The sequence below is a fragment of the Thunnus albacares genome, chromosome 2, assembly GCF_914725855.1.
Source record: "Thunnus albacares chromosome 2, fThuAlb1.1, whole genome shotgun sequence".
Taxonomy (NCBI): Eukaryota; Metazoa; Chordata; class Actinopteri; order Scombriformes; family Scombridae; genus Thunnus; species Thunnus albacares.
Genome location: NC_058107.1, coordinates 19,391,500 through 19,403,056, shown reverse-complemented (window position 1 = coordinate 19,403,056; position 11,557 = coordinate 19,391,500). Strand labels below are relative to the sequence as shown.

The following is an 11,557-nucleotide window of genomic DNA, read 5'->3' as shown; positions in this document are numbered from 1 at the left end:
GCTCTATAATTGTATTTTACAACCCTTTTACTTACTGTTATTGTTTATTTTCATCTGATCTTGTTTTGTTAAGCATTTTGGGCTGCATCTTTGCATGAAAGGTGCTATACAAGTAAAGTTATTATTATTATTATTACGATGATAATTATGATGATGGTGATGATGATGATGATTATTACTATTATTTGAATGTAATATACCTGTCCTTAATAGTAAGTAAGCTCACAATATATAATTTTTCAAATCAGGACTGTATAAACCCTGATTTTGAGTAATGAACTAAGCTACATTAACTTAAATGAACTCAAGGTCACTCAAGATGCACATTTTGAAACTTGAATGGGATGTGCTTTGTACCTTCAAAAATCATCTTTCAATCACTGTAGTAAAACATGCAAGAAAAGTAAAGTAAATATAATTATTAGTCTGGTAATCAAATTACAATACAATTAATACTTTCTCAAGTATGTAGTCTGTAATATCACATTACATAAAGTGCCTTACTATTCCCAGCGGTGAACATAAGGATGAATGGGTTGGTAGTGAGAGACAGAAGAAATATTTATTTACAGATACACATTACAACAATTAGTTTAACATTTCCCTTTAAAATGCTTTCACACATAGGCTACAGCGCTTCACCAAACCTGAGACAACTGGATGCTCTAGATCTTTTATCAAGAATATATACGTGCTTAGTCCTTTAATTACACTTGCAGTTGATCCCGTATCACATACTAATCTCCTTGATACATACAAATGAGATAGTATTTTATATCCAGCTGGTCTTTACATTAACAATATGACAACATAACAGACTTTTGGTCTCATAACATTCAGCCAACATGTCACACAGTCACAGTCGGTATCCTGAACTGCTCTGGCGAGTAATGTCCATTGAGAAAAGTGACAGATGACATACTAGACAGAGAGGGAAGAGTGAGGCACGGAGGAGCACTGAGTTGCTGGTAGGTAATGTCAGACTAAAGGCCAAATAATTCAAATAATTTTAAAACTCCTGTTTTTTAAACTACAGGTGGCATTGTGTATTATGATATACTTCTAAAAAGACAACAGAAATGACCATAAATAAAAGATAAGACAGTAAAAGATAGTGATCTTCATACAAAAAATGGATAGGTGGTCACTGCTAGAGTAAAACTAGATTTCAAACTATTTGATATAAATCATTTGAATGTAGTATTTGTTATGGTAAGAGCTGCAAATACATTATCTTTAAGTCTTAGTTCTATAGTCATAAAACTAAATTTGATGTTAGAGTGTTAATAAGGTTAGAGCATTATTAGTACACAAAATAACAGTATTTGTAACTCTCATGATTACAGACCTTTTCTGTTTACAAAAAATGAGGACCATGATCATGATCGATAGAGTATGTTCTCCCTTATAGATGTCAAATCTCAGCTTTAGTTCATTCACAAAGTCATATGACAACTTTTATCCTCCACCTCGTGTTTCAGTCTATTCAAACTGATTTAGAGGCACATACGTCTGCTGTGAGCTGGGTGGAGAACCGTTGGAGGGCAGGTGTTTGCCAGAGATTTGACAGACTGTTTGCTTTGTGTTTTTATGGAGGGTTGGTGAGGGACTGCGGGGTGGTGTTATCTGGACTTCTCTATCCTGGCAGTATAATGTTTGTAAAGGAAGTTGTTCTTGCTTGTATGTGTGACTCGGCGTCTGGCTGAGGGCCTCAGGTGTGTGGTGAATGTATGCTTGACTCAGAGCCAAACTGAGGATCTCTGTCTTTTCCTTGTAGAAGCGCAGCTCTATGCCTCGACGTCGGGCCAACACCAGCTCCCTCTGTGCCACTTGTAGCTCCTCTCCCAGTCGTCCAGGTGACCTCTGCTCCCGTCCAAGCCAGTCCAGAGCCATGCTGCTGCGCATGTACTCGTCAAGTCCTCGCTGAGAGTAATAGGCGATCACACTCTGAAAATGAGAGAAGAAAATAGTAGAGGGGGATCCCGCTGTAGCAGCAGAGATACTAAAGTTTGTCGTAACCTGGGTGAGCCTAGTCTAAAGCAGAAGGATATGTCCTTTGCAAGACCTGTACCTGTCTGGAGCACTGCCTTTCCCTCAGAGCCTTCAGTGTCTTGTTCCAGTGCAACAACTGGAAAACTGTCATCATCCCCTACAAAGGGAAAGAGAGGGGGAGAGAGTAGGTGAGGAAAAGACAGGGAGAAAGTATTGTGCAACTCCATGAGTAATGACATGAAGAACAGATCCAAACATCAAGGATTGTGTACGTAGGTCTGACAAAGATAACATATTATATGGATATTCCTTGAACCCATACCTAAACTGTGGATGATTGGTTTGAAAGGATACTGTAAACCTTTATATACCAGGTAGGTTTCACCCGGATTTATAAAACACTACACGGCTGCCAACAGCTGCCATGTGTTAAGAGCTTGTGACATTAGTGTTAAACAGAGAAAATCTATACATTAGCTGAATCTGACCTAATGGGACACAGATGGAAAATGGGACATGTACTGTATGTTTTCTGGGGTTGAAGTCCATGTTGTATCTACTGGCCTGTTTACACTGTTTCCAGCTGCGCATCTGCCCTGTGCTGCTTGTTTATGATTCTGCTTGGCTACCACACTATATGACACCACCTGAACATGTATATATTAAATGGAGCACTGTCAACCGAATACCCAACGGTTGATCTTGTATGTGCAGATATTTGAATGCACATATATGTGTATGCATTCGAGTGCTTGTATATATACTGTACGTGTGCGCACGTATGGAGGTGTGTGTGTGTGTGTGAACTTGTGAGCTGTGCTTTAACAGGAATGATAATGAACCCATTTCCTCCCGCTAATAACCCTCTGTCTGCAGACATGTGATTATTTACACAAAGGTAGAAATATTGGGTGTTTCATACCATGACTCCCTGCCAGGGTCTGTCTAAGAGTGAGATGTAATGGGAATAAATAGGCAAAAACAGACGGTATAACAATAACAATGGAGGGTGGAATTACCACCCAGTGGTTGTGAATTTTGTTATGTTTGGCTTAATAATTCCTAATTATGTAAAGTAATAGCACTTTCATTTTGGGTCCAATTCTAAGTGCACTATTTAATATCCCTTAGCACAAAGTAGCACTTCACAGAGCATGAATCATTTGAAGTAAGTAGATCTTTCACACGATTACCACATGACTCCTCATGATTTATGAGCATAGCTGCAAGAAAAACAGTGTTTGCAAAATAGGCTTAGGCTTCATGTTTTTACCTGGAACTCCAGCATGGTCCTGCCTATGTAGGAGTTGAGAAGCAAACTGTAGGTTCCTAAACTTGTGCTTGAATCACATGCATCTTCTATAGAAACCTGTGCAGAGACGACAGTGCAGGTTAATATTCATGTTGAGACTAAACACTCTTCCATAGTGTCAGTCCAACAATCTGCCTCAGCTAAAGGTGCAGTACTGTGTGTTTGAACTGGCTCACACTCACAGCGCTGTCTCTGGCGGCCTGCTGCAAACTCTGAGTGATAAACTGAGGGCTGATACGCCGACAGGGCAGCTCGTTCACAAGTGAGTTCATCAGAGCCACACGAGCCGCATCTCTACGGGCCTCTGCCAGAGTGTCACACACCTGAGGATGAAATGTTAAAAAGAGTAAAACTTTGTCATTTCAAACTGAAACATAAGGGCCTGCTGATATGTAGTTTAGGGTTGACTGACTTGAGTTGGTCGCTGCCGTCTCTAAGTGGATGCCAACTCTCTCACATTTTGATTTTACACTTCACTACAAATAATCATGGGATCAGAACTCAAATCACCAATGAGATTAGGACATTAGAGGCATTCACAGATAACCAATCACATGCCTGCTCTGAGCTGGGGGCTGCTGTCTGGGTCACAATGAACCCATTGAGAGGCATCATGGGATTTAAGCTGAACAACATCAATTTAAAACAACCTCAAAAGTGTGTGTAGCTGTGTGAATAGTCCTTGAATGGTGCTTGTAATGGCTGAACTAATACAACATATCACAAATTCAAATGCTTTTAATCAGAAAAATGAATATCTGTAACAAAACTTGTTTCTGGCAGCAGCTGTACTTCTGATAAGTTACAAAGGGTTTATACATTGTAACTAATGACTTTATTAATGGTTAAATCATGCTTTATAGATCAATTAAAAGACTTTCTAAGACCAACCTTTAGATTGCCAGTTTGTGAAAAATACCTAATTTCAGTGAAAAATCTATCATTTCTATTTAGTAATAATGTAATTATAAATGTTGATATTGACAAATACTCGTTAAGTTCACACTTTCTAATAAGCCATCCTGTATTCAGTTATACACGTTATTAAGTGTTAACAAATGGTTTTTGATTCTCCAGAGGTTTTTCCAAAGGGGGTCCATTAGAGGGTCTTTTTGATGAGTTACAGAGCTAAAAAGAACAATGTGTTGGTGTAGAGTAAACACCTGCCAGAAACACCTGGAAAAGTTGGTCTTATTAAGGGTTTATAACTGATCTATAAAGCATTACTACATGACTTATTAACAAATAAGAAAGTCATTAGCTACAACTTACAAATGCTTTTTAAAGGGTGACTTATTAGAAAGTGGTACCGAACAAACTTATGGCATCTATTACATTTACAAATTATGCTGTAGTTTCTGAGCTCTCTGCAATTTCATTAGCACAAGCTCAAGGCAGATGCATTACCTGCATCAGATGATATCATTAAATACTGACTTTTACCTCACGTTTTACTGTCACTTTTGTGTATCCGCTACATATTGATGATATTTCCAAGAGCCGATGAAGGATAACTGGAGTCATTGGGGCAGTGCAGGCACATTAGATCAACTACAGAGTGCTGAAATCATGCCAGACATAACTGATGATAAATGATAAACACACCTTATAGTTACCAAAACAGCTTCCTCGAGGCAGAGTCACATAGCAGACGTATGGGGGACCGGGGGAAGGTGCAGACTCATACAGCAGCAAGCTCTCTGCCTGGCTGGCTGCATCCCTGACAGAACCATCTGATTCAGTGGATGAACCATTTAACTGACTCGTCTGCTTCTGCTCCCAGAAGTTATGGAGCATGGCCACTACATTCACTGCACAAACGATGAGGAAACATGGATGTCACAATGAAGACTGACAGCAGTAAAAGTATTAATGACCACAACAGTGAGAATGTGTTGCTCAATCGGGGCATGAAGCGCACACTGTTGGACTGTAAATTAATGCATTTATCTCAATTAGACCCAGTTCATCAATCATGATTTTCTTTTAAAATTGTTTCAACTCTTCTGAGTCTGAGACAACTTGTTAAAATGTGTCGAAATATTAACCCGTACAAGCCAGACATCTGTAAATCAACATTTCCAGACAGTGTTTATGTAAGTAGAATTAGGAGCTGAAGGGAAACACCCCATAACTTCCACAGATCAGCATTTTGTAACCCTCTGAGCTTTTTGTGACCCTGAGATAGGTTTAAAAGTTTCCTGCGTTTCTCCTGACAGTGTGCCAAACAATTACAACTCAGTTTAATTCATCAGGTAAAACTTGACTGACACTTGTTGCAGAAATTGCACTGGGCAGAAAATATAACAAAATTATGAGAAAACAATGAACTGCCCTCTTGTTTTTGTAATTTCTAATGCTTCAATAGCAGGTTAGTGATTAACACAATTCTAAGTTGCATTTATTTATTATTTTGTTGTCTTTCAGTTACTCACAGTCTTTGGGGCTTGTTTCAGTCTCACTCTGTGACAGGTATGACATGATGCTGTCCTCAACTTGCACTTTACTCATCCTCATCCAGCGCTTACTTCCACAGCTGCTTCAAACACATTCGGTCCACTTTTTCTTTTTCACTTGTCCGGTTCAGATTCCACATGCTTCATCAAAACGGTCGATCAAAACTGCACTCATGAAATGAGCAGCCTGGGAACATCATAACGAATACACTTACTTAAAATCTCAAAGTCCCTCCACTCTCTCCCTCTCTCAACCTCCTTTCGCCTTCTCCCCTCCTCCTCTCCTGTGTGAACATCTCACCAGGGTTTCTCTTTTGAAGCAGACCACCTTTGTCACCCTCGCTGCCAATTAGCTCAGAGGGCCCCTCACTCTTTCTACACATGCACACACACACAGAGGTGCAGAGCTGGAATGCTGAGCCCCTCCCCTCGGGCCGTGCAGCTGGCTAATCCCTGAAGGGAGTCAGACAGTTAAAGACCTGCACTCAAAATTACCAAGTTGAAGCACAGACAGAACACTAAACCACCTCAAGGACAGGGAAACAGTTTATTCTGTGGAAAGTCTGTGATATTACAGGATGATTTTATAAAATGTCAGTATACGGCATCATAATGCTGCACATGTAGCATGAACGATGTGTGGGGGGTGGGACACTTTTGACTTCACACACTAGTTTGAGCCCACTGAGCCCCGGGTCTGAGGTCCATTCACTCTCTTCAATATGAATGGCCATTGTTCAAGTCTGAATTCACCCGCTCTCTGAAGGCCTCTTACACATAAATGAACCAAATTCTGAAAAAGAAGTAGTTTCTCAGCTCCAACGTCCTGTCCTCTCTCATCTTTTACATGTTGTGCCTCACTCTGTATGTTACGATGTGACAGTGAGAAAGAGCGTTGGCTATGTGTGTTTTATTTCCTGCAGCTTTTCATCCAATGAATGTATTGATGTTTTCTGGAGCCTGCCTGTTCCAACATGCTTGTGTCAGTCTCTTTTTTTTGATTGGTTGCTGGGAGGGTGGATGTAGCGAACTATTCAAGCAACCATAATAGTTGGAGACCTTTGAAACTCAGGGGTTCAGCACAAATAAAAGCTCTTGATGAACTTGCATTCTGTTTGAATGTTGAATCCACTCCCACATTAGTCACTGTCGGCATTATAACAGATGTAGAATGAACTTGAGACTTCAGTAACAGCAAGTTACTCAGTAGGTTTCTGTCTGTTGTGGTGATATTGGAGGTTGATATGTGATGTATTAATTTAAAAGAATGTGTGCAATTGATTAACAGGTTTCTTGCAGTGTCACATGAGCCAAAATTACATTTTTTTCCTTCTTTTAAATTAAAAAAAAAAAAGAAAATCACACCTTGGTAATGTTTAAATGGTTTAATTGTCAATCACACTGCTCCATTGTAAGTAGTCCATATTTACATTGTACTGTATGTTGATGTTTACATAGAGGAAGGACATCCTCTAAATTGACAGTGTGGGAGCCAACTATAAAAATACACAAAGTTTGTTTTCACGGTGGTGTGGATCTCAGTTTTGTCATTCTTCCCTTGTGAATTTTCCATGACAGTACAGGACAGCTGAGATGATGCACAGACACTCTCTTGTTGGGTTTTTCCATCAGGCATCATGTGTTTACATCTCTTCAGACAGAGGAACCATGTCGTGCATGTTAACCATAGAAAAGGATGTTGACATGAATTCCCTCCATCCATCACATTCCTGTTTATCCCCAGAAGGAGGCGCTCTCCATACTAGACTTGATGTTCATTTGATTCTCTCTCCTGGATTTGGTCACCAAGTTGGCTTCTCCCCTCTGCAGACGTCTCCTCTGTGCTGCCTTCTGCTGTTTGGTGAGCTGCCTCCGCACCTTCTGACGGACTACCTCCTGCGGCACACACAATAACAGAGGCAGCAGGTTACTACAGGCGCTCTATACACGCACTGTCTGTCTCTGCAGAGCAAACACAACAGTGTGTAGACTGTTTCTTGCCACATTCTTTCACAATCTGCAACACCATGTGAAAACTCTTCAGCAACACCAACAGGACATTCCATTTTTTTTGTCCGAAGTATCATACTTTCAAGTATTTGTATTTTGTATTAAAACCCTTCAACCCAATTCCTGCATAATTCATGTGCAGTTATGTGTGTTTATGTTTTACTTACTGGTGGGATGGTGGAGCAGCTCCCTATGCTGCCCATTGTAGCCTCGCTGTCTGTCCTCCTCCTGTGTTCTGGTATGTGTAGAAGGCTGTCTGAGTCTCTGCAGGAGAAAACACAGACACACACAAAATATTGCTATTATGGTATATTTTACAACAAAGCACAAAAGTTAACTGCAGGGGTGTATTTAGAAACTCATTTTAGAAATTCTTAAAAAACAAACTCTCAGCCAAGGAGGAAGACTTCCTTAAGCATCTTCAATAGTGGCCGAAATTTACCGTCCATTTCTCATTTTGCCAGGCATTCCCATTAACGGACCTAAAATTATTTGTTGGCTCTGTATCACAGCTGCAGGTACAATACATAAACATAGCTGTTTCTTATCAACTGTGCTACATTTTGGATATTGTATTAACTTTTTATTGTGTTTACCTGAAAGGTTTGAACTCTTTGTTGGAGGCAGAAAGGTCTGTCAGCTCTGGGCACTCATCCTCTGCTTCCTTTAACTCTTCCTCTAAGATATTCTCTGCTTCCTCATCACTTCTAGCTTCAGGGGCTCTCTCAGTCTCCTTCTCTTCTTCACTTTTTTCACTCTCCTCCTCCTCTTGTTGTTTGTCTGCATGTGTCTCGCTGACTTTCAGACCCTCCAGTTCCAGCATTGCATGTTTATATTCATCCATATCCACACTCTCCTCTTCTCTCTCTGCTTCCTCGTCTGTTGAGTCTTCATCGTCGTCCCTCTCGTCGTCATCTTCCTCTTCCTCAGGTCCAGCTGGGTGTAGCAATGCACCATCTCTCTCCAGGTCTTTGGTGAAGCCGCTGGCTGAGACTTCAACGTCTAGAGAATACGACCGTCTGTAGGAATATACAGTGACAACAAATAAAATGATTAAAGTCATGTTTTCCACCTTAAAATCAGCCTTCTAAATAAATATAGAGAAGTAAGACAACTCACAATGTAAAATTCCTTTTGCTAAATGTTGAGTAATGTAATACATCTGACAATGATTGTCTGAGAAATTATTGTCATGCAAACATACAACTGTAACCCGGTTCAATGGAAAGATTTTTCAGTTCAAGTATGGCATTTAATTTTAGCTGATAAAAGAAGTCCAAAACAAAACAAAAAATAAATATAAGCAGTTACCTGATGTCTTTGAAGGTTGGGAAGAGCTCGCTCTCGTAATTAAACCGTTTTGCAAAGAAATCTCTGATGCATTTTACATCTCGATCAAAATACCTACAAATGAAGATCGGAGAAGGGAACGACACATGAAGCTTTTGTTTTACTATTTAATTTTAAATGTTTGTGAACGTTCAACTTTATGGCATAGACACCAACCATTCAGCATTAGGGTGCGAGGTGGACACCATCTGAGGGAAGTCGATCATTGTTATGTGGTCCTGGTCATCTAACATAAGGTTGAACTCGTTAAAGTCTCCGTGGATCAAACCGTGATTGGCCAGTTTGACTATGAGCTCCATGAACTCACTGTACAGGGCTGATGGGTCTTGCAGCTCGTGCACTTGACACCTGAAAGAGAGAAATTATTCAAACAATTCTTTCATCACATTAAACCTTTTTTTGAATAAGAAATACAACAGCAGACTCTACAAAGAGTGAACTACGTAATACATTAAAGCAAGAAAGTGGAAATTCTTGTTTACATACAGTGGATATCCATTGATGAGCTCCATCACTACAGCATGTCTGTTGTAGTCCACGGGCTTTGGAACGGGGAAGCCTCGATCATACAGTGCCTGAGAGGAGTAAGATGAAAACTCAAAAGATGCACCACACTAAATTGGACTTCTACTACACATCTTATAGATAGCTGATGATGATGTGCGACACTGTGTCCGTAAGTAGAGACTGGTCCTTTACCTTCATGTAGGCAAACTCCTTCATAGCAGAGAGTCGAGAGAGGTAAAGCCAGGACATGTTCTTCCTGTGTTTGTGGTAATCTCTCTTGTTCTTTAGGTTCCTGAAGGAGGTACGACCCAGCCGGTGAAGCTTTAGAGCATACTGGGTCCCATCTGGACTTGCCACAATATATATATCTATAGAGGTGAACACAAAGAAATGTGTGTGATTATGACTACATGAGAGTTTTGAAAAAATTATGTGCATACTTTTTGTGACTGTCTTGCTTACCTGACTCTTTCCCCACTCCCATCTGGTTTCCAACTGAAAGGATCACTTCTCTGGAGCACATGGTCTTCAGAGCTAGGTAGTCGTATCCTCCATAGTTCAATCTGTAGCCCTGCACCACTGGAATCAACATATACACACCTGTTAGAACTATACATCTCCATGTGTGACATCCATCCATTTAACATGTACCAGGACTTATGAGAGGTACAACAAGCACGTGTTTTCTTACTCTTGGTGCGTTCATAGACCACAAGTTTGTGTTTGACAAGCTCCCTGAGGATCTTGTTGCAGCCACCGTGTTTGAGGCTGGCAATGGAGGAGACGAGACTCACTGGAACAATCTCGTGGTTCTTCATCCCCATCTCAACCTGTGTGATAGGGAAATTCACATGAATATGACCATGGGAAAGCAGAAAAACAAGCCAGGTTGAGTTAAAAGACATGCAGATAGAAATGAGCACTGTTTGTTGACCGATTCCTCAATCTGGGATTTTAGTTACAGCAATGTGGTGATATTAGGGTGATGAGGGCATTCCACCAATTTTACACACATTTGTATAATGTCTTTTGTGGCACTTCGAAAGCTTAGTCAAGCCTGACCAAATAAACCATGATGATGTAATCAGGCACACAGATTCATACCTGAAAGCCTGCTTGACAAACTCAGGATGTGGAGTTTGAAAGATAATTACCAGACCAGGCTTAAGATGCCTCTGAATGCGCTATGGGACATTAAGAGTGATCTATACTGGAGATTAAAAGTCAAGATATCTCAGCTTCTTCAGTTTTAACCATTCCTTTATAATCACTCTCTCGTGAGTCCCCTCTCATGAATCACTCTCTCAGTTAAGTACCCCATAAAAAGTCTTTACCATTTACATTATTGACCTGTTTGCCACACTACCTGGGTGTCATTACTAACTCAGGGTTAGTAATGACACCATATTACCCATTGTAACTGTTAATAGCACCATAATCATATCCGCATGCAACCACAGTATTTGTATACCTGTACAGTGCTTTGACAACAGTATCATTATTTTACACACTGTGAAGACGACACACCATCATCAAACTATCTGACAGGTCGTTACCGAGCTGCTGACATGTGTACTACTACACTATCCAGGTTTGTTATAGTATTGTCAGATACACCGACACATTTAAACCTTAGCCTAGCACAGGCTAACTGAGCTGGGACATCACTGTACTTACCGCCGTGAGGACTCGGAAGTCATCTCGAGATAAATATCTCAACACCACAACATTCAGCTTCCCCATATTTCAACCAGTGCACCGTTAGTGATAGTGGAATATGATTAATATTATTTCTTAAGCCAAGTGGTCCACATTTTTTTGTAAACACACGTGCAAGGCGGAAGTTAAGGGAACGGAAGATGCGTCACTTCGTTTTTACGCGTGACGTCATGCGAAAGCGTTGAAAAAAATCCAAAAGCGTTTCACAAAA

General features: G+C 40.4%; 2 protein-coding genes across 2 annotated transcripts; both read right to left on the bottom strand.

Annotated features, from left to right (window-relative positions):
* Positions 1 to 540: 540 nt before the first annotated feature.
* LOC122970687 (protein limb expression 1-like) lies at positions 541 to 6,118 on the bottom strand. Its single transcript, XM_044336851.1, has 6 exons — positions 5,740 to 6,118; positions 4,910 to 5,115; positions 3,487 to 3,627; positions 3,266 to 3,361; positions 2,072 to 2,149; positions 541 to 1,947 (listed from the first exon to the last, which is right to left on the bottom strand). The coding sequence occupies exons 1-6, from the start codon at positions 5,819 to 5,821 to the stop codon at positions 1,483 to 1,485; spliced, it is 1,068 nt and encodes a 355-aa protein (XP_044192786.1). The 5' UTR covers positions 5,822 to 6,118; the 3' UTR covers positions 541 to 1,482.
* A 1,012-nt stretch (positions 6,119 to 7,130) lies between these two features.
* On the bottom strand, positions 7,131 to 11,493 carry riok2 (RIO kinase 2 (yeast)). The gene is made up of 10 exons (XM_044370482.1): positions 11,305 to 11,493; positions 10,319 to 10,457; positions 10,090 to 10,206; positions 9,820 to 9,995; positions 9,607 to 9,695; positions 9,277 to 9,468; positions 9,082 to 9,174; positions 8,367 to 8,789; positions 7,938 to 8,034; positions 7,131 to 7,656 (listed from the first exon to the last, which is right to left on the bottom strand). The coding sequence occupies exons 1-10, from the start codon at positions 11,368 to 11,370 to the stop codon at positions 7,495 to 7,497; spliced, it is 1,554 nt and encodes a 517-aa protein (XP_044226417.1). The 5' UTR covers positions 11,371 to 11,493; the 3' UTR covers positions 7,131 to 7,494.
* Positions 11,494 to 11,557: the final 64 nt, after the last annotated feature.